The sequence below is a fragment of the Vipera berus genome (genome assembly GCF_964194415.1).
Source record: "Vipera berus genome assembly, chromosome: 3".
NCBI classification, from domain to species: domain Eukaryota; kingdom Metazoa; phylum Chordata; class Lepidosauria; order Squamata; family Viperidae; genus Vipera; species Vipera berus.
The window spans coordinates 118,154,545-118,182,452 of NC_138204.1; the positions used below are offsets into that span (position 1 = coordinate 118,154,545).

General features: G+C 40.2%; 1 protein-coding gene across 1 annotated transcript; it reads left to right on the plus strand.

The window, feature by feature from the left end:
- Positions 1–27,908, plus strand: HMGCS2 (3-hydroxy-3-methylglutaryl-CoA synthase 2). The gene is made up of 9 exons (XM_081322560.1): positions 1–130; positions 2,911–3,365; positions 6,228–6,353; positions 13,102–13,266; positions 18,594–18,762; positions 20,345–20,515; positions 21,235–21,341; positions 25,347–25,472; positions 27,375–27,908. Exons 1-9 carry the CDS (start codon positions 21–23, stop codon positions 27,479–27,481), a joined length of 1,536 nt encoding a protein of 511 aa, XP_081178686.1. The 5' UTR covers positions 1–20; the 3' UTR covers positions 27,482–27,908.

Here is a 27,908-nt window from a genome sequence, read left to right on the forward strand (position 1 = left end):
TTGTTTAACCAAACTGGAAAATGTTCCGGCTTTTCAGACATACGAAGCAGCTATGTTGCTTTCAGATGAAACGAACATTGCAGAAACCACTTTGGCCTCTCACTTTTTCAGCAGTAACAAAGCAGAACAGGTAAGTGAAGAAAAAATAGCACTAAAAATGTTGACATCTTCAAGCTCTGTAATTAGGGTTTTACTTTTACACAAACTTTTCCAATGGTGATCTACCTAGAAAATTGGATAAGAAAATTCTGCCTTAATCATAATGAGTATTAGAATAATAGAAGTCAGGGTGTTTTAAAATATTAGGATCACCAGCTACAAATCTGTAAAAAGCCTCTTAAAACTCTTTTCTCTATGAAAAGCATACACAAGCATTTTCAACTTTCATCTTCTATCTTGCCTTTAATCTCGATATAACTTTTGTTATGTCTTAGCATTTCTTCTGTTTGTGAAAGATCATTTGTGAACGTGTATATCTGAACCCTATAAGAACAATGGCTTATATCATTTAAAGGAACCCAGAGATTCTGATCCATGAGAATGCGTGTGTGAGAAAAACTTTTCCAAATTATGTAGTTTTTTGAATAGCAAGTCTTAGGTAATCTTTTTCTTCCACTTTTTCCTGTTTTGCTACTTTTATACTCTAATGTCCCATCCACTATTGCATTGAAGTCTCCTACTAAGCAAACATTTTGATACTCCATTTTTCAGATCTCAAGAAGACAGTTCCAATGGTCTCACATAATATTTTTCATCAATGAAATATTAAACCGAAAAGACAAATGTCAATGCAAGATCCAAAATTGGGATTCAAAATTCTGCCCATGCTAAATAGCATATTGATGCAGACCTTATTCCTTTAAATAGGAAAACACTATTATTTACTTTGATATCCACTTTTTTTAAAAAAAAGCTAATTTTATATTTATAATAAAGTAATCCAAATTAAAATTAGCATTACAGGTAGTCTTTGACTTACAACAGTTCATTTAGTGACCAAAGTTACAACGACACTGAAAAAGGTGATTTATGACTATTTTTCACAGTTATGACCTTTGAAGCATTCCCATGATCCTTTGATCAAAATTCAGGTGCTTGGCAACTGGTTCATACTTGTTGCAACTTTCTGACAAGCAAAGTCAATGGGAAGCCAGATTCATTTAACAACCAGGTTACTAACTTATCAATGGCAGTGATTCATTTAACAACTGTGGCAAGAAAGGTGGTAAAATGGGGCAAATCTCACTTAACAACTGCCTTGCTTAACAATAGACATTTTGGGCACGGTTGTGGTTGTAAGCTGAGGACTAGCTGTATCTCTATGACAATAGGAAGAAAAAATCAGAATAAAAACAAGGAGACTGGATTTTTGGAATACTCTTTTTGTATTCTAAGGGACAATAACTTAAGTAATACATCCACATACTTACCCTTTGGACCTGACCCCTAGTGCTGTCCAGCAATGTTGATCTTCTGCAAATGTAATCAAAGGTCTTTGTATTAAACATTAACCTCTTGATAACAATATGTCAGGGTTAGGATGAGTGAGTATCCTCTGGGCTATTGGACTGCATCTGTTTTTAAGATGCTGTAGATCACAACACAGTAAAAGCCTTAATTCCACAGTTCACCCAAATGCTAAAGGGCAAAGAAAAACTTAGATACTATTCAAATATCTCATTTGTTCATCCGTATTTAAAGTAAATGTTTCATTTTTTCTCTTAATACAAGTTTGCAAAAAACTAAAATCTATAAAGTCAAATCTGTAAAGTACTGCCACAACAATACAGTCAGTGACAGTATAACAAAACAGAAATTATAGAAGAGAAAGAGAAAGAAAACATAACTGTTGAAAATAAAAGGAGGCCATTTCAAGAGCCTATCTCAAAAGGCAGCACCTGAATATCAGGATGAATATCAAAATGTATTTTGGTAGAGACTTACCTAATTTTCTTCAGTGGCAGAAAAATTGAAACAAAATTCGTTGGAACTCGAGCATAGAAGCAAATCATCACTACCATAAATAGGACCTTCTTTTATTTGTTTATACAAATCAAATTTGTTGATACAGATCTCACAGAATTGGGAGTGCCTGTAATATATCTATCATTGAATGAGCCCTCTCTTAGCACTAGGAATTTCCACATTTATTTATTTGAATGCAGCAGTAGTCTTATCTGAAGGCTGCCACTGCAGCTCCAAGCACTTTTGTGTCATTGTTGATTGTAAGGTACTTCACTTTTCCAAAGCTTCACAGGGGATATTGCAGATGGAGTGACAAAATAAGCGCTGCAGTAAGTTGCTTCTCAGATTGTATGGTAATGCCTAAACGTGGAGCAACAGTTGTTTACACAGTGGGGTTTAATTATAGTAGCCTTGGTGGAGCAGTGGGCTAATGCCTCCTTAAGTAACACCAGCTGCCTGCAATTAGTGCAGGTTCGAGTCCCACCAGGCTCAAGGTTGACTCAGCCTTCCATCCTTCCGAGGTAGGTAAAATGAGGACCCAGATTGTTAGGGGCAATAAAGCTGACTTAGTAATAATGCCGCTTGGGGGGTGGCTGAAAGCCCTAATAAGCAGGCATATACATAGAATGAAGGCTATTGCTAAGCACATTGATTTGTGCTTTAGATTGTAAGCCCCCCTGAGTCTTCAGAGAAGGGCGGGATATAAATGGGATTAAAAAATTTTTTACCTAGCTAACAAGAGATTGTGAATATTCCTTTTCCCTGAGTATAAATATACCTGTCCTTGTTATTTACTTGTGGGATATTCATAAGACGAGCAAGGTCCTTACCTACATCAGCCTGAAACATGTTTGTTTTGTAAGGTATTCCTCCTAATAGTGTAGAAGCCAGAATTATATCTAAATGTGTATTGTGAAAAACCTTTCCTCTCTACTTGTTTTGCAGTTTCTCCACAGATTCTATACAACCACTCCAGACAAATTCTCCATGGCCTAAGGATGTGGGTATCCTTGCTCTGGAAGTATATTTCCCATTCCAATATGTAGAACAAAGTGAGTTAGAGAAATACGATGAGGTAGAATCAGGGAAATACACCATAGGCCTAGGCCAGAAGCAGATGGGTTTCTGTGCTGCACACGAAGACATCAATTCCTTGTGCCTGACTGTGGTACAGAATCTGGTACAAAGAAACAATCTCTCCTGGGATTCTATCGGCCGCCTGGAAGTTGGGACAGAAACTATTATTGACAAATCCAAAGCTGTTAAAACTGTTCTGATGCAGCTCTTTCAGGATTCAGGGAACACAGACATTGAGGGCATTGACACAACCAATGCCTGCTATGGAGGTACAGCTTCTCTATTCAACTCTGCTGATTGGGTGGAATCCAGCTCCTGGGATGGTAAGTGTTGGCAGACTGAGTTCAGTTCTTTTAGCTGGAGAATCTAAGTTTTCTTAACTTCAGCAACTTTAAGATAGGTGGACTCCAACTCCTACAAATCTGGGAATTGGAGTCCACCCACCTTAAAGCCACTGAGGTTAAAAAAAACACAGTGGTATAGCCAATGTGCCTTAAGTGCACATTCTGAAAAAAAGAGTAACTATTCAAATTGTTTAATTGGTTAAATTTCAGAGGTAAGGGAGCTGATCCTTTGATTCTACTAAGCTGTTAGCTACTAACACTATATATTCAGCATAATGTAGTCACAACATATACCCTTTTAGCAGCAGATAGAAAGTGGAATACTTTCAGAATTTTCTCAACATATAAGTCATTACTGCATAGCAATAACAAAATAATGCTGGAGACACAAGGTCTCTTGCTACAGAAGCAACTTTGCTTTAATGTTTCTAATATTCTCCAGTTTTCTGATTTTCCTTTTTCATTTAATCTATTATCAACTCTTAATCTACCAAGCTTCAAAACACAGTTTTGAACACTGTTTTTTTCTAGGGTTTTTCTTACTCTCAGTTCTCTCCTTTCTCCATTCAGCCTAGTTTTCTGAACTTTTCAGTTCTTCCTTACATTGCATTAATGATTTAATTTTATCTAGAAGCAACGCTAATTTTTTTTGTCCAAACAGTTTGTTAATATATGTTGATATATGTCTGGGACTGACAGAGACAGAAAATGACCCTAGGGTTGCGAAGAATTAGCTGTAGTACTTTCGTTGTAGAGAAAGAAGAGGAAGAGGTATGGGAGTCGTCAGATATACCTTCCATTATTCCCCGCTCCCCTTGAGCTTTTGAAAAATAGTCGATTCAAAGTCCATGCACAAATTCTAGGATAGCAAAGAAAAAAATTGCAAAGAAGAGGCAAAAGTGCGTGATGACAGGCCATTTGTAATCATTGACCGTGTCCCAAGAGCAAGAATGATGTAACAAAGCAGAAAGTACGTGAAGATCCCCTCTCAGCTACTTCTGCAAAGAAGCAGAGCTCACTCTGGACAAAATGAAATAGAGCAAATAAGAGATTACAGTATGAGATGCATTCCTCGTGTCACTGTCCTGTGCTATTATGTCAGCAAACAAGGAAGCAGTCCTAATGTTGTCCACTAACTAATGAACTAATGCTGCCCATTAACAGAACCACCAATGTGGGATGACCCCAATGCTATTGGCCACAAGGGAGAAAATATAGAGGCTTCAATATATCCTGAGTTTCCTATACTTTAGCTGTTAGTCTAGCTTACAGCCCCCAAAAGGAAATCCCATAAAGTTTCCTGAGTCTGACCTTTCAATAAACATGTTATGGATTAGATTTTGAGACACTTGATCACCCCCTTAAAAATAGGAAATGTGTAGGTAATTAAATCCTACTTTTCTCAGTTGCAGTACAATTATTCTTGCCGAGAAGGTTCTGCATAGAAGCTCCTTTCTTATTTCAAAATTGCAGTGCAGATTTCCAGATTTCAAAAGTGCACATTAGTAGTTTTCCATTAATCTTTGAATCATGATATAATAAGTTCTGCCCTTCGGTTCTAGAGCTCTGCCTGCTTAGAATCTGCCTGACTGCTTATGAAAAGAAGTGTAGAACATTAAATAAAAGCCCACACTTTAGTCTCTGAGATGTTAATTCTGTGGCCCTTGGAAAATTCAACTCCATTTCAACCAACTTGGGAAAAATAGTTCTACCACTGCTATGATAAAGTTCAGAGAGTAGGCTGGGGAGGTTTGGGAGTCCCCAGTGACTTTAAAATAGTCATTTAGTCCTTGCTTAGACACTTGGCCTCTACCCAGAGTTCATTGAGGGGACTATTGGACAGCAGCTAAAGAAAGGGCAATAAAGGTTGTGGCTGCTTCCTTCCACAAGGCTGTCATGAATATTACTACTGGTAGGAAATGGCTACTGTTTGCTAAAGGAGCCACAATTTCAGAAAATGTCATTGTGTGCCATCATAATATTGAGTTTGGGGATGTCCCTTGAGGTCTTTTTTTTAAAGCACAAAATTTAGCTATGCAAGCTATATCTACCCTTGTTACGCATTTTATGACTGATAGTGCTGTTGTGATTTCCCCCATAGCTGTTTTCACCAACAGGGAATGGTTGAAAAGTATTCCTTCCCCACCCAGGTTTCCCAAATCAGGCTGCAACTTCCACTGCCACATCTTTCAGCTGAAAGGACAATTTTTAGGGGAGGGGGAAACCCTAACATATTATCACATGTATTTTTGATCTAGATCCTTCCTTTCAAACCTCTCTACTGTGTATCCATTCATGAAATCTTAATTCTCACCATATGTAAACTGAATTCAATCATCTCTGTGTTTCATCTGTCTGGTAACTTTTTGCTTACCTTTTCTGTACTTCTATTGGCTCTTTGATGTCAAAACGGAGGTCCTTGGTGTAGGGCATGGGTGTCATACTCGATCGCATCATGTGATGTATCATGACGTATCACAACATTTTTTGCCTTTGTGGAGCTGCGGTGGGTGTGGCCTGTGCGTGACGCATCTGGCCCACTGACCGCCAGTTTGACACCCCTGGTAGGGGCCTCTCTTTTGGGGTTTAGGCCAGTGTTTCAGCAAATTTAAGATGGGTGGACTTCAATTCCCAGAATCCCAGAGCTGCACACATCTTATAGTCAGTACTATTCAAACGCATTGGCTTAAGTAAATATGTTCTTGAATAGATAACAGCTACTGGAACAGGAATTGAAGCTACAAAAGAACTTCGGCCCATTTTATGAAGAAAATTAGGTAGAGTTTATCTATTTTTCTCTTCATCAGTGTTGACACTTTGGTGATGCTCTTGTCATGCCAGGACGCTACGCCTTGGTAGTTTGTGGTGATATTGCTGTGTATGCAACTGGAAATGCAAGACCGACCGGTGGAGCTGGAGCTGTAGCTATGTTGGTTGGACCAAATGCTCCTCTGACTTTAGAGAGAGGTCAGTAAAAACATTTACATTTACAGTATTTATGGATTTCAGCTAAAGCCAGTTTGGTGGGAGGAGAGGAGTATTCATTGCAGAAGAACAACATGGGTGGATGGATGAAAACAATTCCTTTAAAGGGGGAGGTGATAATGAAGATGATCCTCCAACAACATGAGTCTTGTTGCAACCTTGTTAGCATTAATAGTTACACTGCTCTGACAGGCACACTGCAGGGCAGACACTTGTAGGGTAGAACAAGTCCAGAGCTATGAATTTATTCTACTGTAAGTGAAAAAGATGAATAGGACAAAGGTGGGTTTCTGCCAGACTCCATGGTGCTTGCTAATTACTCAGCAGTCAAATACTCTGATGTATGCTGAACCAGAAATTCAAAAGAACTTGCTGGTGGAAAAGCAGATTGGTGACGGTAAAAATGTGTCTATTTCAGGGACATAGAAGGCTTCTGGGACAAAGCTGCTCTTCTCTTTATAATAAGCTTTTCATCTGCAAGAAAGAGTCCTTTGTGTCTGAACCATTAGTATGCTTCAGAGGGTATACTTAGAGTAGCTGCTTGTATTTTATGACCAAACCACACTTACCTTACCTCTCCCTCACCCCTCTACCCTAACAGTGAGGAATTGTGTTTGCATTATCTGGAAAATGAGCAACTTCTGAACAAAGCTAGTCAGAGCTTATATAGGGAAGATTTGGGGAACAGTCTACTTTTACCACATGTCATATCAAGAGTCCTTTTTAGGTATTTTCCCACTGTACGATTACCTTCTGTGGGGATAGTTTGGGAGGAAAATTTAGAAAATAGAGAATCTTTCCTACTTAAGGAACTTCCAGTGCATTTCAAAATTTTGGTAGTCTAGGGTTAGTTTTAAAATGATATATGAAAGGCCATATTCTAATAGCTTTCCCAAAAGTAGGCTCATGTTCTGATACAATTCTTTCTCCTTAGCAGCATTGGCACTGCCTTTACCTATCATTTACCGGTCATACAACATTACCTGTCAGTAATTTATTTCCATTATTCCAGTTGCTCTGCAGGTGAGATGGGCAATCTCTAAATTTGATATTAAAATAAATAAAATTATGAAGAATATCTTTTTTCATGAACTAACTTTTGTGGAGTTACTGAACAAATGCCACTTATTTACACTGTGTTCATGACCAAGAACACATAACTGAACAAACCTCTTTACAAAACACTGGTCCATGTTCTTGTTAAATTCATCATGGAAAAAAACATTTCATATCATAACTGAGAAGATTATATTCCTTTACTCTTGAACCTACCCTGCTTCTTTGACAAGCTCAAATCACACAAGATCATTAAAATCCCTTTGGGTCAACAAATGCGGCTGACTTGAAATGTTGAATTTTTGAATTAATATTTTCCCTTATATGCCCTTGTATGCATTATTATTATCAGTAGATTAATTGCACTAAACATCTGGAGGATGTAGTACAGGCAACTGTTTACTGTGTAGGATTGATCTTATTGCACATGGTAAATCAGAGTATTTCACAATGTGTTTACTTTTAGAGTGATTCCCGTTGCACTTGTTAGGCAGAAATTACAATCTAATGAATGGTGTTTTGGCTCCCTCCAAAACATAAGAAAGGCAAATGGCTTATAGCATTTAACTATCTTGTTAGAAATCTAACATGTCACACAGTAATTGTGTGGGCCCTATTCTTATCTCAATCAGCCACTTTACAACCAAAATAAATTTCATAGCATTTTTGACAGGTGGGATGTAGTTTCACTTCTGAGTTTTAACAGTTAGCTCACCACATGCATAGCAAAAAGTATCAGGATGATTTGAACAGTTTTATGGCAGGATAGCATTATGTAGATAATCTATGTAAACATAACACTACAGTATAAAAATTAAACTAATATTTAATGGAATACAGGAAACATAGACTTAAACTTCATACTCTGATCTAAAACAGGAACTGCTTTTCAAGCAGAGATAGGACTCATGTGCAAACATGATTCAACCTGCATAATAAGCTAGCTATCATGTCTACTTCTTTTGTCTTGAGGTTATTTACATTGAACAATGATAACTAGATTTTGCTCAATGTTTGTTACAAGCATGTTTCTCTAGTTAAAATATAGTATTATAATAGACCTAGTTAAACTGAGTAAAATGAGAGTTCCTGTTTTGCGTCATAGCAATACAGCCGAGGGATTGCAGGGCTCCGCACCCTACAGCTGGTTTCGTCCTGCTAGGGGACCCTAAATGAGTTTAAAGTCCGCCCGGAGAGCCGACAAAGAAGGAGATCCCCCCCTTTCGATCACAGAAAGATGGCGCTCAATCCATTTGATCTGTGGGAAACCCTCCAAACCAACAGGAGAAAGGCTAGCTGCAGTCCGGTGACTAGCCCAACCTACCGGCATCTGAACTCCAAAAGCACTAACTAAGAACAACTGTGAACAATGTGTTTGGAACTGGGTGACAATATTGATCTTCTCTTCTCTATTTTGAGACTGATTTCCTGGAAAAGATCCCCAAGAAGCAAAAAATCCTCCAAAAGTGAGAAGGAAGGGGATTATAACCCCACCCCTTCATAGATGGAAGCAGTGATTTAATTTTTATGGGAGACAGAAATACATTGAAATGAATTAATATAAATCTGCAATCTGGATAAAACTGAACATTATGGAAATTGTTAAGATTTTCCATTTGAAAGAATATTGATGAAATTACAAGAAAATAATTTTTCATTTTAAAAGTTGGAAAATAAATAGTTACTGACATCTAATCGTGGATTAGAGTATAGAACTAGAGCTGTCTTGGCTCAGAAATCGGCAAGATGCCTAGAAACAGAACAATTTGTTCCTTTGATCCTCAGTGACTCTTAGCTAAATAGAGAACAGCTGGGACCAGAGGAAAGAAAATACACTGGGCTATCTATTGCAGAATGAGATTACAATTACAATAAATTACAATTACAATAAAAACTGCTGAACTTTTTGGATTACAAACACTTACCGAGCTGTGATCTTTAAGTTCAAGAATTGTTTGCAGGAAAAAAAAAACCTTGACTTTTTGGCTATTCTTCTAGAGGGGAAACTACTGGATAGTTTTTAAGAGGTTGAACACTTTGAACTGCAACTATGGCTGGTTGATAATTGTAGGATCCCTGAGCAGAAGAACCATTATAAAATATTGCTGTTAGTGGTGGACTGACAATTGGAAACACATTGGACTATAAAGGCCATACATAAAGATAAGGACTATATAAGACTTTGGTGTTTGGAACGTAAGACTAATTGGTTTGATGAAAATGGAGGTTGCATACTAAAAGTGGTAGGAAACCACACTCAATATTCTTTTCCAAAATCCCCAGTCTGGAACATCAGAGACCTGTAGGAGTAATACTTCAAGACAAGACAAATATCTTCCAGGAGGAAATGCATGCTATGTTGCAACTAATTCAAATGACAATTGTTTCAAATCATGAGATTAAAAATAATTTTGATGATATAAATGAGCACATTCTTGATCTAAGCTCACAATTTAAAAAATTTGGTCTTTGGCTAATCTTCTAAATGAGAAATTACTGGAAAACTTTTAGATGGTCAAATACTTTGAACTGAATCCTGACTGGCTGATAATTATAAGACCCCTGAAAATAAAACTGCCACAAAATATTGTTTTCAGTGGTGCATTGAAAATTGGAAATGTACCGGAATATAAAACTATTATATAAAGACAAGAACTACATAAGGTTTGGCTGTTTGGATTTTAAGATGGATTGGCTTGCTAAAACTAATTAAAAAGACTATGACACCGATGGAAAACTACTTAGAGAGGAGAAATCAAATGGATATTATATACCTATCTAAAATAATATAAAACCATACCTAACACCTCTTCCTGAAGAACCCAGTTTGGAGCTTCAAAGATCTACAGGAACAATGACTCAAGACAACACAAATACATTCCAGGAGAAAATACACACAATGCTGCGACAGATTCAAACGATAATTGTTTCAAACCATGATGAGATTAGAAATCAGTTTGACAATATAAACGAACATATCTGTAACTTAAACCTACAACTAAATGACATTCAAAAAATGACAACAAAGAATGAACAAACAAATCAGATAACAGAATATAAATTAAATGAAAGTGACTTAAATAGAAAAGCTACAAATGAAGAAAACTACAATTTAGTACAAAGAAATCTGCAAAACCTTACTAAAATAAAGACAAAAAAGATGCCTTATCCTCCAGGACTTCAAAACAAATTTGAGGATAAAAAAGAAGAACAAATAAAATGGATTAAAGGACTGTCAGATGAATCATCAAAACGTGGGAGGCAAAAACTGGATACCTTACTTGCTTTGTCTTTTTTGTCCCCAATAACATTTACAAAAATACAACCTGGCAAGCTAAATTTACTGATCTGGAAAGCAACTTGGCAAAAGAAGATCAAAGCTGGAGTCAAGAGACATGATTTAACTTATCAGGTGGAATATTATATGACTAAGCATTTGTTTGAATATCACACACACACACACACACACACACACACACACACGCACACACACACACACACAGTAAGAGGAATAAGATATATAAGTAGTATAATACTTTTAGAATATATGAAATGTTAAAACATTGAGAGGATCTATTTAAATGAAAAGTTTGGATTTTAAAGGTAATGAATTTTGAGAAAACTATGACTGATAAGAATGGTTTGAATACTGAGGGGAAATTAAACTTCAATAAGCATCTTGAAAAGAGGACATATAAATTTTTTATAAATACAATGGAAATAAGCTGATTAAAAACATGTTATATGTTGATATTATTATATGCATAAATACTAAAAAAGGTTTATGTTCAACTTGATTTGTACTGAAAATATTAAGAATTATATTTGTTTAATGTACACAAAAGGAGAATATTACAGGAAGAAGAGAGGATCAAGAAATATATATATTAACATTGATTAATTTGTTGTAGCCACAAGAAAACTAAGCCTGATGAGAAAAAATATTGATTTCATTTTTGAATTCTGCATGGAAAAGTCTGCTTAGAACAACCATTACACCCTTGTTATAAAATTTTTATAACCAGTATTACCAGGGTGGGCTTCTAAGCCCAGGTACTGTAGAACTTTAAAAGGAAGAATCCTCAGTTTTTATACTCAGAAACTGATCGTTTTTCAAAACTAGTGAGATATGTAATCAAATAATCGGAGCGTACTATATTCAATTACAGTAACTTAATTCAGTTTTTGTTTTAATCAACTGAAGTTTTTACCCATCTTTAATAGCATCACTATGGGAAACTCATTATAGCAGGTGATCCTAGAAGATTCCAGAGCAAGGGTGGCTTATTCAAGACAGACGATAACTGGTCCCCACTACAAGCTGACAATTCACTATAGAAGCTATATAGGCCATCAATTAATTACAATAATAAATTCAGGAAATGCTCTAGATCAGTGAGACCGAGTGCCCAAACTGCAACCCAAAACCCACTTACGTATCGTCAGGTGCCAGGTGGACATGGCCCATTGGGTGGGTGTGGCCAATTGGGTGGGTGTGGCCAATTGGGCGGGTATGGCCCACTGGGTGGTAACGGCAGACTGGGTGGGACTAAAAAGTTCAATCGATTAATTCCAACTTTGCGAGATCTTTTTTTTCCTGCGAGAAGTTGAAATTGATTGATTGATTGATTGAACCTTTTTTTCTCATATGGCGGTGGAGGCCTAAAGCGAAAAGGTTTTATAAAACCCAGCTGAAGGCCTAGGACCGGGGCAATGGTGCGCGTGCCCACAGAGAGGGCTCTGCGTGCCACCTGTTGCACGCGTGCCATAGGTTCGCCACCACGGCCCTGGATTATGAACTTTAGAGGGGTCACAATCCCTTTCAGAAGTTATAAAATATTTCTCCAAACAGGTAACCCACCTGACTACTAGCTTTCTCTCTGGTCAGGATAATGTGGTTGTTTTAATTCACTAGTAGTCAGGACCAAAACCAAGAAAGACATATGGTGATTCTTCCCAGGTGAGTTCTTTATTGTTTCATATCTATAGACAAAATGTTGCCAGACTAAGCATTCTACTATCTGCACCTACAATACGCTCTGTCAACTATTAGGGAGGGGCTGTCTTCACCATCTTTCTCTCACACGAAATGTCTGGAGTGAGCTGCTTCTTACTCCTCTGTAATGTACCCTCTCCCTCTGGGAATCCACTTCCTTAGTACGTTGTATCATACTCTCACTGAGCCCAATATTTATTCTAGATGGTGGAATGATCTTATTCAATAGAAGACAGGTTCATATGGAGGAAATAGCAGCAGATATTATGCATGTGTCAGTTTGTGGGAATGGATAAGGCTTCCTGGGAACCTGGACCTTGGAAAAGGAAGCATCGAGAAATAATACAGCATACCCCTCACCAGGACCTTAGGGAAGGAGGCATCTGAAATTGTGAGATTGAAATTAAGTGGGCTATTTATTGTATTAATTGTTATAAATATCATTCACATTGAATACATCATTCACACTTGAGGGGCTCTCCAATTTTATAAGCAGGAGAAATTAGAATCCTCTTGGAAGAATCATATGCTTAGTGGAAATTGCTTGGTGAGATGACCAGCCATAGAAATCACTCAATCAATTACTGAATGTCTGTCACAACTTCAATGGTCATAAGATAAAGAAGATCATGTTTCTATGACAGATTATCACGTCTATGATATCATCTTCCTATTCAGGTGTCCGAGGAACCCACATGGAGCATGTCTATGACTTCTATAAACCAGACCTGGCTTCAGAGTATCCTATGGTAGATGGACCACTTTCCATTCAGTGCTATTTCCAGGCTCTTGATAAGTGCTATGCCACATATCGAAAGAAAATTGAAAGCCAGTGGCAGAAAGGTCTGTATGTCTGGAAAGCTAAAGCTAAGCTTTCCCCTATTTTTCCTCATCCTCTTATATGCTGATCTCTTTATGCAAGTATGGAGTGCATGGAAGTTGCACTTAAGATGTGAAAAGGAAATAGTAAATACAGGAATAGGAAATAAAAGAGAAATAGCCTTCATCTTATGCAACCCTATTGAAAGGGGTCATGATCTTAAAACTAACTAATCTGTGTTTTAGATTAATATTTTGGGAGAAAATAGAAAATAGTAGAAAAGGAGAAGGAAGAATTTTGAACCCATAGCTCTACTCAACAATGGAATCTGAAGTAAGAAATATACTCCTCCTCCTTATTTCAGGGCCTTTCCTCATGACTGAGTTACTGAGTATCTACCTTGACTTGGTAGAAAGCAATATTTACATGAACATTCACTGTCCCTATTGCCAGTTCTTCTCTGACCTCAGTTGTCTCTGTTCCAAGCTGATTCCCTTATAAGATAGTACAAGCCTAACAGATTTTACTTACCTTAATAAGGGCTTAGACTTAGAATAACGGAAGGGACCTTGTAGATCAGGGTTTTTCAATTGATGGTACATGTACCACCTGTGGTACATTGGCACGTGGCAGGTGGTATGTGGCCCTGCCCAGCCCAGCCCAGGGTAGCAGGGGAGGGAACAAGCCAAAGCAGCTCAGCGCAGGACTTGCCATGAGCGAGTCTTCAAGAGCTGCAGGGCTGCTTGAGGTGAGGCAAAGGCCCCAGGATCAGCATTTCTGCCATCCCCATAAGAGAAAGGAGGAGGAGGGAGGGCGGAGACAGGAAGGGATATAAAAGATGGCAGTTTGGGTGGGAGAGGGAAAGAGAAAAAAAGATGCAGCCTTGGGAGGAGGAGGAAGAGTCAGCTGGAGCTGCACCAAAGGTAAAAGAAGGAGGAGGAGGAGGGACAAGAGAGGAGAGGACAAAAAACAGGCCGGGTGGCAGTGAAAAACAGGTAAGAAATATGGCCTGAGAGTCCTTCCTTCCTTCCTTCCTTCCTTCCTTCCTTCCTTCCTTCCTTCCTTCCTTCCTTCCTTCCCTCCCTCTTTGTTGCTGGTTCACCTCGCCAGCCACTCCATGCGGTGAGGAGAATGCACCTCTGCCTGCCAAATCCAGGCAGGGGTCTGGGCGGCGTAGTGCAGGTAACATGGACTCTCATGCCACTTGCAGTGTCCCCTTCCCCGGAGTCCAAGGGTGTATGAAGAGGGCGAGGGCCATTTGCTGATCTCCTTCAGGGGATGCCTGTTTTTCTCCCTCTCTCATTACAAATATCTTCCTGCCACTCTGCTCTTAACACTGCGTGGCTCTTGTCCAGCAATTTACAGTGGCCTTTCAAGCCATGGCCGCCAGCAGCACAGCCACCAGCCATGCTGGCAGCCTGTCCCCCTCCTGGTGTCCCTTCCTGGGCATGGAGGGGGGAAGGAGGGGGGAAGGGACAAAGAGGGAAGGAAGGAAGGAAGGAAGGAAGGAAGGAAGGAAGGAAGGAAGGAAGGAAGGAAGGAAGGACAATGAGAGGGAGAGAGGGAAGGAAGGAAGGAAGGGACAATGAGGGAGGGAAGGAAGGGAGGGAGGGAGGGAGGGACAATGAGAGGAGGGAGGAAGGGAGGGAGCAAAAGGGCCCATTGCAGACCCATCCCCCTCCACCAGAGACCCACGGATCCCCTCCACAGCCCCGCCTGAACCCCCCACAGGTGCCCCGCAACCTGAGCAATGAGCTGGCCATGCCCCCTCCCAGCCATTGACTTCACTTGTCAAAAAGTTGCAGAAGGTGATCACATGACCCTGGGACACTGTGACCATCATAAGTATGAATCAGTTGCCAAGCATCCAAATGTAAATCACATGACCCTGGGGATGCTGCTATTATTATCCCTCTCACAGTTAATGCTATTAAGTCAGGTTTCACCTAATCTGTATGTGTACTTCAGTTTTTCTTGCCTAAGTGTAAGACTTTACTTTTTTCTATGTTGAATTTCATTTTGTTAGATAGGGCCTAATGTTCAAGACTGTCAAGATCATCTGGATTTTGAGCCTATCATCTAGGATATTGGCTATTCCTGCCAGCTTAGTGTCATCTGTAAATCTGATGAGTTTCTATTCCTTCATCTAATTGATTTATGAAGATATTGAAGAGTAGTGGACCTAAGGCAGAACCTTGTGGTATCCCACTGCTTACTTTCCTCTATGTAGATGTAGTACCATTAAGGACTAACTCATTGAGTATGGTTTGTCAGCCAGTTACAAATCCATCTGCTGATGATGCTGTCTATCCCACTTTTTTCTAGCTTACCAAGAAGTAGGTTGTGGTCTACTTTGTCAAATTCCTCACAGAAATCTAAGTATACTATGTCCACTGCATTTCGCTGGTCTACTAATTTAGTCACTTTGTCAAAAAATGAAATAAGATTGGTCTGATATGATCTCTTTGTAACAAATCCATGCTGGCTTCTAGTTATAACTTTGTTTCTAGATGTTTGCAGGTTTGTTTTTTTATTATCTTTTTCAGTATCTTCCCAGGTATCGATATTAGGATGATTGGTGTGTAGTTTCCTGGGTGTAATTTTATTCCTTTTTTGAAGGTGGGAAACAAATCAATTCTTTTCCAATCCTCAGGTAGTTCTCCGGTGCTCCAGGATTTTTTTTTAAGATATGGTACAATGGTTCTGAGATCACATCTGCCAGCTCTTTCAGAACTCTGGGTTGTAATCTGTCAGGTCTCGGGGATTTATATTTATCAAGATCAGACAGCTGTTCTCTTACCACTTTCTTGCTTATTTTAATTTTTATTTCTAGTCTGTCTTTTACAGTTATGTTTTAGGTAGGTTGGGCTATAGTTTCTTTTTGCGTGAAGACCAATGCAAAGTATGAGTTAAGCAGCTCTGCTTTCTCCCTGTTACCTGTTATTTCCTTGCCATCTTTTCTCTTTAGTGGACCTAGTGTTTCCTTGATTCTTTTCTTGTTATTTATATGTTGAAAGAAACTTTTAAAATTATCTTGAACTTTTGTTGCATGTCTTTGTTTGCTTTGAGCCTTTGCTTTCCTGACTTCATCTTTGCAGATTCTAGCTATCTGCTGATATTCTGCCTTAGTTATGAGTCCCTCTTTCCATTTTTTGTACTTATCATTTTCGTTTGTGCAACCATGCTAGTTTCTGCCTGGGGGTTTCTTGTTTTTCTTTTTGGTATTGTGGTATTGTGCTGGACGGGGCTTTTATGATAAAATCTAAGATTTTTGTATGACTATGTTCTATTGCTTGTGGTTGCATTATGTTGAATTCAGTGGTGGAATTCAGCCGGTTCACACCGGTTCAGCAGAATCGGTAGCTAATTTCTTTTGAGTTCGGAGAACTGGTTGATGCGTGGCAGAAACGCCCCCCCCCTTCCCTTCCTCAATCGGACCCATGAGACATCTTCTTTCCAACTCCGACATACTGTAGTCCTCTGTCACTTCCTCCACTGCCCTGGGCAGACCAAAAAGAAATCTATCAAGTCAAACTTCGCAAAATCTTTGGGTTTTTTTGCAAGAAGTTGGAATTGATTGATTGAACTTTTTTTTTTAGTCCCACAAACTTCTTGTTTGTGAGACTGTGCATGGTGGCAGAGGAAGTGACGCAAGAGCTGGAAAAGTTAGAAAAGAAATGGTTTGGAAAGCGAGGGCATCTGGGCAGTAGTGGGTGGGGCAAGCTCTCTGGTGGCAGAGAAATGCTTTCCAGCTCCAGTGCTCCACCTGCTGCTTTGGCGGCTGTGTGGGCAAGAGCTTTGAAGAAGGCTCGGAAAGGGAGTGAAAGGGAAGAGGGTGGCAGGTGAGGGGGGGTCTGTTGAAGCTATCCGGAGGAGAAAACGAAAAGCAGCCCCACCTCGTTCGCTGCCAGCAGTTCGGAGAAGCTGCCTCTGAGCTGGACAGCCAGCCGACAGCTGAGGAGGTGCTGCAGTGGGTCATGCCCCAGAAAAGGAGAGTATGCGAGGCTAGGAGGGCTGGGACTGGGGGAGGGGAGGGAAACCAGATGGGCTGGGATGCATCTGGCCACGTGGGGCCTCAGTGAGTTAGCGGGCGACTGGTTGAAGAGAGGGACAGTTGCGGTTCTGCCTGCTTTATTATGCAACAGGCTATTAACAGGCAGCCCACTCCATTTAATTAAAAATAAAAAAGAGTTTTTTTAATGAAATGGAGCGGAATGCCTGTTAAAAGCCTGCCCCATAATAAAGCAGGCAGAAGTCCGACCATCCCTCTCTTCAGACACCCGCCCACTAACTTTGGTTCCATAGGAAGAAGGCAGGTATCAAATGGCGACTTATATTTTTTTCTCCAACCGCCTGTTTCCGGTGTTAGAACTGATAGCTTTCAGGGAGACTGTGTGGTCGAGGAAGGTACCGCTTGTAATCAAAAACATAAGAGGCGCTGTCCTGCATCATGGTGAACCACCATGGAGCCCCATCGGTGCGGGTGGAGACAGCCTGGGGACAGCCGGAAGGGGGCCCTTGCCTGGCCTGGGCCTCATCCACTCAGTGGCTCTGACGGGGATGGCAGCTACTACGGCTCCTGCTGCTACGAGCCCCTCAACTGGCTGGCCACGCAGGGAAGCAGGAGAGGCAGCCGGGGGTCTGGAGCCACCTTGGCTGCCCACTGGCCACAGCCAGCCCTGTCTCAGCAGCCAGACAAGGCAGCAGATCTGACACACTGGCTGCCCAGCCTCATGGGGCAGCAGGGCCTGGGCAATGCATGGGGCTGGGCAGGAGGTTGCGGCTGCAATCCCTGCATCGCCAGGCCCGGTCAGCAACAGTTGTGTCGCCCATCCTTGTGCTGCTGGGGGCGGTGGTGGGGGAAGGTGGGTTCTGGTGTGTGCCCATCCCTCGTTGCTGCCACTCCACATCATCCTCCGTGCGCCCCTGGCCCACCTCCACCCCAACAGATGCTGCGCTGTGGAAGCGAGTTGGTGACGAGTGGTCGGGGGCATACGCAGGATGATGTGGAGTGGCAGCGGCGAGGGGTGGGCACGTGCCAGAGCCCGCCTTCCCCCTACCACCCCTCCTCAATTAGTGGCTCCAGAGGAAGGGCAAGGGATTTATTTATAGTAAATAATTCAATTTTTTTATGTTATGCATAATTGCAGGAAATGTTGGTGGTTATGCAGCAAGGGATGGGTTGCAGAAGTAAGGGCTTCTTACAGAGAGGAGCATGGTCTACTGAAGAAGTTTGAAGGGCTGATGGGGAGGAGATTTTCTGTATCTGTTTTATAAAACACCCTTCTCTTTGGGTGTATTTGCCAAGTTATTTCTATTTCTTATTCTTTAAATTATTTTACTTGAGCAGCTGGGATAAACAAACTCTGTACTCTGGAAGATTTCCAGTTCATGATCTTCCACACGCCATTCTGTAAGCTGGTGCAGAAGTCTTTTGCACGGATCTTTTTGAATGACTTCCTTGCATCTCCCAAATCAGACACAGAAAGTGGAATCTACAAAGGGCTCAAGGATTTCAGGTCAGTGAAGGCTACAAGAATTCCTTCTCCAATTCTATACATATATATATAAGGAAATTCACAAACCTTTTGATGAGAGGTGCCTTTTTTATTGAAATTTTTACAAAATTTAAAAAACATATAAATTTAATCCCCCTCCCCATCACCTCTCCCCCCCCCCAGACTTCCCAAAGCAGAATACAGGGTATTGTGTATAACAATGTTATACAAACATATGCTAAATATCTATTAAAACATTCCACTCTTTAACTCCCTTATAACAAAACTGTGGGGGGGGGGCAGTGAACTACAACTATGAATTTAATAGCTACTTTAGAATTTAGACAGCAAATTTTAGGAATGATCACTACCTGGGTGATTCCCTACAGAGAAATAGATGATGAGCATAAATTTGTGGAATCTTAAAATAATCAACTACATTTATTCCTTTGTAATTCTCCATTAATTCATAGAATTAGTTCCCCATTTAAGTCTCCTGTAGCAGAGCCATTTAGTATGAACAAATCTAGTCTGTCTATAAGCTGGGCCACTCAGAAGCCTGTCCTATTACAGGGTTTAGACCAGGGCTTCTTTTCTCATAGAACACTCAGAACGGAGTTCCGGCACCTTTTTTGGATGGAACTTTGTAGGATAGACAAGGTGGGTTGTATGACATTTATTTTATTTTATTTTTTATTTTAATTCCATTTATATCCCGCCCTTCTCCGAAGACTCAGGGCGGCTTACAAGCTTAGCAGTAGCCTTCATTCTATGTATGTGCCTGCTTATTAGGGCTTTCACACACACCCCAGCGGCATTATTACAAAGTCAGCTTATTGCCCCCAACAATCTGGGTCCTCATTTTACCTACCTCGGAAGGATGGAAGGCTGAGTCAACCTTGAGCCTGGTGGGATGCGAACCTGCACTAATTGCAGGCAGCTGGTGTTACTTAAGGAGGCATTAGCCCACTGCTCCACCAAGGCTCAACTCATGTGTGAGTTCCAGCACCTTTTTCTTATACAAAAAAAGCACTGGTTTAGACTGTCAAGCCTTTAAAGCAGGGGTCCCCAACTACTGGTTTGCGGACCACTATCACTCTGTGGCTGTTTGGAAACTAACCAGGGGTAGGCAACCTCGGCTCTTTTATGACTCATGGACTTCAACTCCCAGAATTTAACTCCCAGCATAGCTGACTCAGGAATTCTGGGAGTCCATGAGTCTGACTTTTTTGTCCATCACAAAATAAGAAATCAAAGCTAATGGATAAAAGCACACCTTGAAACTATGGTAAATAATCAATAACTTTGTCTCAATTTCTTAGTAAAACCTGTTTTTGAAATTAAATAGTATGATCAGGCAATTTGGTATTAGTGCATTCTTTAATGGGACAAAGTTATAATTAAAAAATCATGGCACATGATTCTTTATTGGGATAAAATATTTTCCTTTTGTAACAAAAAATATCAATATCTGATATAATGGGAAATTTTGTTCATTGTTGTAACTTAAGTTAAGAAATAATTTTTAAAAACACCGTATACAGTATCTACCTATCTAGTCTGATTCACTCATAAGGAACTAGACGTGCTTGCTCTCTTTCAGCAATGTGAAATTGGAAGAAACCTATTCAAGTAAGGAGGTGGACAAAACTTTTCAGAAGGCCAGCCAGGAGCTGTTCAAGCAGAAAACGCAGCCCTCTCTCTTTCTTTCTGCCCGGAATGGCAACATGTATACCCCATCAGTCTATGGCTGCCTGGCATCCCTCTTGGCCCAGTAAGTTGTAGGTCTGATCTCACACCCCAGGAGTCAGTGAGAACATACGACACCCTTCAATTCTTCAATATGCTGCATTAAGAGTAGTACCGTATATTAAAGTTTTGTAAACGTTGTGTAACAAATAATTAAATGCCTTTCTTGCTTATGAAAATCTGCAGAAAATGAATTCTTCTAAATAAGTGTTAGGGCTAAGGCATCCAGATATATTGGTGGTCCCTAATATTGTTACAATATGAAGTAGTTTTTTATCCAAACATTTTTATATTTATATTTTATATTTTTATATATTTATATCCAACATTTATTTTTTTCCTTTTTTTAAAAAAAAATCAAAGCAATGTCAAATATTTAGATTTAGCAGTTTATTGCTCTCTGTTTAGAACTGGGTAGTTTAAATTTTTGCTTGAAATGGAGTTATAGTTGTCATTTATCCTTTTCATATTGACATTCTATGTGTATTTTATGCATTATTTTGTTCTTTCTAGAGAAACAAATAGATTTAAGTATAATTAGAAGGTCAATATCCCCCTCAAGGCCTCAAGATTTCCAGACATTTTTGCATCCCATCCATGTCAGCATGAATTAGCGCAATTTATAATTGTCATCTTCAGAAAGGAATGGTTTTATAGGGACACAATATGCAGATAAACAAGCTACTGGAGGAAAAAAAATATGGTCTTTCCCCCTGGGACTTTATTTACTCTACATTTTTGCAGGTATTCTGCCAAGCAGCTGGCTGGATCCAGAATTGGGGTTTTCTCCTACGGCTCAGGATTGGCTGCCAGCATGTTTTCCCTGAAAGCATCTCAGAACTCAGATCCAGGTAAGTCTGTTAGGGCGGATTAGGAAACCTTTTTCATTTCTTCCCACACATTTGGCCTACTGGAATGGGCTTATGAATTAAGCCATTTAAAGACTGTGTTTCAGAAATAATATTGTATGTACATATTGTCTTATTTTCTTTGTTTTCATGACAAAGGAATAAAAACTATATTGGGTTCATCTCTGGATTTAGGGTTATTGAATAAAGTGAGAGAATTAACCCAAGATGGGACATGCATAATGTTGTTTTCCAACAGCGAAATTGCATTGGTGGATTACATGATTCATCACGACCAACCTCTTTTCCTGATGCTTTTCTTTTCAAAATCTCATTTTTCCTGATACGTTCTGGCAGTATAGTATGTTATCAAACTGCAGGAAGCTTCTAAAGGTATCATAGAAGTCATCTAGTCACTGAAGACAATATGTAATACATATTATTTAAAAAAGCAGGGGGAAAAGCTGCAGAGTTTTTAATCTGCTTTGTAAAGGAGCTAAAAGATTATAAAATTGAGTAGACTGTAATAAAATGTGATTATGAAATTTACTATGTGCAAAACAAATGCACGATAAGAGGGAAAGGATGTCCTCAATTTCTGTTTCTCCAAAAGATTGATTGATAAAAAAAGACTTGTTTTCTTTTCTTAAAAGACTGCATCTAATGAGCAGGAAGAGAAAATTGAATTTGTAACACTCACAAACAGAAAATGAAGTAAACTAGCTCAGCAGCAATTGGAATCTCCAGTTACAATCCAATAGGTATCCACAACACATAGCCTTTTTAGCCTTCTTCTCCCTCGGTCATGGGAATGTGCCTCATGTTCAGATTCTAAACAGAACATATGTTGCATTGATGCAGTTTGTCTGTCATGCAAATAGATAAACCTGAACTACCACAATACCTCAGAAGTCCTCAAACATTGATTTGCCCTTACGTCTCTCATGCATGGGCAGAAATATGGTATGGCAGGAGTGAGTGAGCAGAGAGGAGAAACAGCCAGGCATATGGATATTAAACAAGTGGCCATACATATTGCACATAGCAAAATAAGAATTGAAACTTGATTCAAGCAATGACAAGTGAGTGGGAAGGACAGGAGAGGACAATGATTTCCCAAGTGTTGTTGAGCTGCAATCAGCCCTACCAAAAAAAAAATCAACTCCATAGGTTAACTAAAACTACTTTTATTGTGATTGTCTACACTAATGGAATCATGTAAGTCTGATATTGTTGTGCCTCCTTCCCTTTCTTATGTTGTTGTTAGCTGCGAAGTCGTGTCCAACCCATCGCGACCCTATGGACAACGTTCCTCCAGGCCTTCCTGTCCTCTACTATCTTCTGGAGTCCATTTAAGCTCACGCCTACTGCTTCAGTGACTCCATCCAGCCACCTCATTCTCTGTCGTCCCCTTCTTCTATTGCCCTCAATCTTTCCCAGCATTAGGCTCTTCTCCAGTGAGTCCTTCCTTCTCATTAGGTGACCAAAGTATTTGAGTTTTAGCTTCAGGATCTGGCCTTCTAAAGAGCAGTCAGAGTTGATCTCCTCTAGGACTGACCGGTTTGATCGCCTTGCAGTCCAAGGGACTCGCAGGAGTCTTCTCCAGCACCACAGTTCAAAGGCCTCAATTCTTTGGCACTCAGCCTTTTTTATGGTCCAACTTTCACTGCCATACATTGCAACTGGGAAGACCATAGCCTTGACTATATGCACTTTTGTTAACAGGGTGATATCTCTGCTTTTTAGTGTGCTGTCTAGATTTGCCATGGCTTTCCTCCCAAGGAGCAAGTGTCTTTTAATTTCTTGGCTACAGTCCCCATCTCCAGTGATCATGGAGCCCAGGAAAATAGAATCTGTCACTACCTCCATTTCTTCCCCATCTATTTGCCAGGAATTGAGAGGACCGGATGCCATGATCTTGGTTTTCTTAATGTTAAGTTTCAACCCAAGTTTTGCACTCTCCTTCTTCACCCGTAACAAGAGGCTCTTTAGTTCCTCTTCACTTTCTGCCATTAGAGTGGTATCATCTGCATATCTTAGGTTGTTGATATTTCTTCCGGCAATCTTAATTCCAACTTTTGATTCATCAAGCCCTGCCTTTCTCATGATGTGCTCTGCATATAAGTTAAATAGGCAGGGCGACAGTATACAGCCTTGCCGGACTCCTTTCCCAATTTTGAACCAATCAGTGGTTCTGTGTCCAGTTCTCACTGTTGCTTCTTGGCCCACATATAGGTTTCTCAAGAGACAAATAAGATGGTCTGGTACGCCCATCTCTTTAAGATCCCTTTCTTATACTTCAGTGAATTAGGAAGTTGTGTGTCGTGAGTTGCTTACAAATACTATCAGTTTGTTGTAGACAAAATATTTTTTCACCTCTCTGCACTTTAATACTAAAATGCATCCTGCATATCTCCATCAAAATCATATTTCTTACTTGCTACAGCTACAATTCCCAACAGTCCCAATATGTATCCCTGAAGTAGAGACTGAATTCAACAGTAGGAGCATGCAAATAATTTCATGAAGATGGGAATGATGAGCATGCATGAGCAATGCTGATAGCCTAAAGCCTACCCCTTCACAATTTAATGAAAGTAAGGAAGATTTGTCTGCCACAACTTAAACGCCTCTCTTCCATGCTTGGCCTCAAGGAAAGCATCTTAGAGCCAGCCTAATATTAGATGAAAACAAAAATGTGGGGGCCTCAAGCAAGCAAGAGGGCACTGCCTTCCTCTATGTAATGGATCCAGAGTTCTATCCTATTTGCAAGTACTAAGGCAGCCACCAATTTCACTGTATTTGTATTTGTATCTGTTTTTCAGTCCCAAGAGTGATTTTTTTAGCTATGTTCACAGTGCTTAAACATATTACCTCACAAGCTTTTGAATTCATACTGTGTGCAAAATCAGCATTTATCAACCTTAGCAATTTTAACTTCAACTCCAGCTGAGGAATTCTGGGAGCCAAAATTCCACCATCTTAAAAGCTGACAAAGTTGAAAAACACTGAGTAAGAAGGTGAAACACTGTCCTTCCGGAGCATGAAGTTGTTGTGTCTCGAGATAGCACCGGCTTTATCACTGAAAGATATCTTGCATTGATAGAAATTGATTCAGAGACGGAACTTGTCAAAGACTGTATGATAAAATGGGCTCAGAATTTTCAAGAAGTTATAACAATGGATACTTGGGAAAAGATCTGGGTGAGAAATGTAAAATTTACACAGGCCCAAAATTTAAGAGAGAACTTTTACAAAATGTTTTATAGGTGGCACTTAGATCCTAAAAAATTAGCAAGTATGTATCCGAACTGCCAGCCCAAATGTTGGAGGTGTGGTTGTGAGGATGCAACGTATTTTCATATATGGTGGACTTGTAAAAGGGTTAAAGCTTTTTGGATTAAAATTTGGTGGAATTTGCAAAAAATATTCAAGAAAAGGATAAAGTTTTGTCCGCAACTGTTTTTATTGGGTATTATCACAGATACTACCGTTGTGGACACTAAGTTGATGTTGAATTTAATTACGGCAGTGAGACTTTTAGTAGCGCAATATTGAAAGAAGGAAGAACTGCCGACTATAGAAGAATGGACTTTAAAAGTTTCCAACTTGGCGGAAATGGCAAAGATCTCAGCGTATTTGAAAGACCAATCGCAACAGAGATACATTGTGGAGTGGAGAAGATGGATTGATTATATCCAGAATAAATATGGAACTAAAAAGTTTCATTTAGCATTTGAATAAGTAGCGGATATAATGTATAACTAGCTTGTAGTCATTTTATTAAGAGTTAAAGTGTGATAGAATTTAATATTTTATAGTTGTTTGCATATTTTAGATTATGTTTGTTTGTATTTTTATACCCTGTATTTTGCTCTGGGAAGTCAGGGAGGGGGGAGGGGGGGAGGGTTGGGGGGGTTGGGGAGAGGGGAGGGGGAGGGGGGGTTGTATTTAAAAATGTATTGTAAAACTTTTCAATAAAAAAAGATATCTGATGTTTTGTTTCAGGCTCCCCTCTGGAGAAATTGGTATACAGTCTTTCAGATTTAGACAGTCGCTTAAACTCCCGGAAATGTGTTTCTCCTGAAAAGTTTAATGAGATCCTGAAAATCAGGGAAGACACTCATACTTCAGGTGAGCTTAAGAAAACAGTCTTAGTTTTGTCTTGTGTACACCAATGCCATCCATCTGTCCACTCTCAAAATATTCATGAAAAAAGTGGTAATCTGTGGAGATTGCTGCCCTCCCCAATGGTTGGCTTTCAAAATTTGGGACTATTTTTGGAATTGAGGAGAATGAAGGGGCAAAACAGTACCTTAATACTTGAAGATGCTTCAGGAATTCATTCAATCCTTAAACTTCTTGCAATACCATCACAGAAATGGTTATTGACCTCCCTACTTTCAGAAGGTGTGGCTGAAATGTTAAATAAACTATTGATCCTTTGAGGTAGAAAAGTCCTGAAACATTCGACAAGGATTCTGGAACTCAGCAGAATCTTGAAAACCCAAAGGAGATTCTTTCTGTCCTTCATATACTAAAGAAAATCAGGGTGGGGGATTTTTTTTCTTACATCCTCATATCTATTCCAGTTGAATTTCTTTTTTGAGGACATCTCTGCTCTACAGGAACGCTATACTGCATGATAATTTGGGGATTGCCCCAACCATGTTGATTTCCTATGCCATGACACCCCATGCCCATGCCATGCGATACAAACATTTCTAGTCTTCCTTGTTTCTTAGTCACTGACTCTTACTACCATGTTTCCACGAAAATAAGACCCACCCTGAAAGTAAGCCCTATCCTGATTTTTTAGGGTGGGCCCTATCCCAAAAATAAGCCGGGGGGATGGGCTTGGCCAGCACAAGAGGTGGCAAGTGCACATGGACCGATGGTGTCCAGCAGCAGCCCCAGCCCACTGGCCCCTTGGTGCAGCGCAGATAAGTCCAGGCGTGAAGGCAGAGGCTGGGGGGACACAGGTGATCTGGATGTGCTGCGTGGCCACCTGGATCACAGGAGACTCGCGGGAGGCTAGTGTGGTGGCACTGGCAACAGGCAGAGGCAAAGGAACAGTGGGGAGGCAGGCAATTCTGTTGAAGCAGTGGGCAAGCTGAGAGGCGGGAGGACAGAGTGGGTGGCATGTCAGGATCGCCTGCCTCCCCCCCCCGCCCGGTACCTCTGCCTCCATCTGCTGCTAATGTCATCATGCAAGCCAGGTAGCTGCACAGCATGTCTGGATCACCTGCCTCCCCCCATGCCTCTGTGTCTGCCCAGCTCTGCCGCACACTATTCGCCCAGAGGGAGACTGGAAGCATTGTCTATTTGCAAATGGGGCGCTTTGAAACAGAACAAATTGCTCTGTTTCAAAGCGCCCCATTTGCAAGCAGACGAAGCTTCCAGTCTCCCTCTGAGCAAAAAGTGTTTGGGCGCCTATGGGGAACAGAGCAAATCTCCCCACTTCCAAGAGCCCCATGGGAACCAGAACACTTTTCGCCTGGACGGAGAAATGACAAGAGACTGGAAGCTTTGTCTGCTTGCAATTGGGGCACTTTGAAACGGAGCGATTTAGCAAATAGACAAAACTTCCAGTCTCTGTCATTTCTCTGTCTGGGCGAAAAGTGTGTCTGCCCTGGGAAGTGCATCTGGCCTGGGAAGCCCTGTAAACCACTGTGGCCACGGGCAGGCAGATGGTGGGAGGGAGCAGGCGGGCAGCTGCAAAATAAAACATCCCCCGAAAATAAGACCTAATGTCTTTTGGTCCAAAAAAGATTATAAGACCCAGTCTTATTTTTGGGAAAACACTGTATTGCTAAGTATTCCTAGAATAAAAAGACTACACATCCCTGAACACCAGAACTGAATGCACAGGAATCTCTGCTGGACTTTTGAAGGAGAATTGTAAATGTACGTAGTAGAAGGAAGACAAGTGAGCATTGCTTTGAGAAAAAGTGTGAGGTATCAACACTAACTCTTCATATTGATTTTTATTGATTCGTATTGACTCATGCTGATGTTGCTCTTACCTTCCCATAGTTGATCACACTCCCCATGGATCCGAGGATGACCTGTTCCCAGGAACCTGGTACTTGGAGCAAGTGGATGAAAAAAACCGCAGGAAATATGCACGAAAACCAGTTTAGGAACATAGAGCTGTCATTAATGAGAGCTAGATCTAAGAGCCCTAGATCTAAGAACCCTTCATAGAAAGGAGACATGCAGACGGAAGGATCAGTTGCCGTATCAGGCAAAACGAAAAATGAAAATACTTATGGAAATGAGAAATTTGTCATAGTTTGGCAACTGCCTGTCTACCTATCCTTCTGTACAGAAACATTTAAAATAAAGCGCACAACCATTAGACTTTTGTAACTGGAAGAGGAATATGCCAATACTGTTCTTTCAAGCTATTATGTGTGTGCATTGTTCAGCTGGGCATCAAAATAGGCTGATAAACAAAGGTTGAATGGTTGGTTATTCATAGACACATGCAATAAATAATAATAATAATAATAATAATAATAATAATAATAATAATAATAATAAATAATATAAAATAATAATAATAAA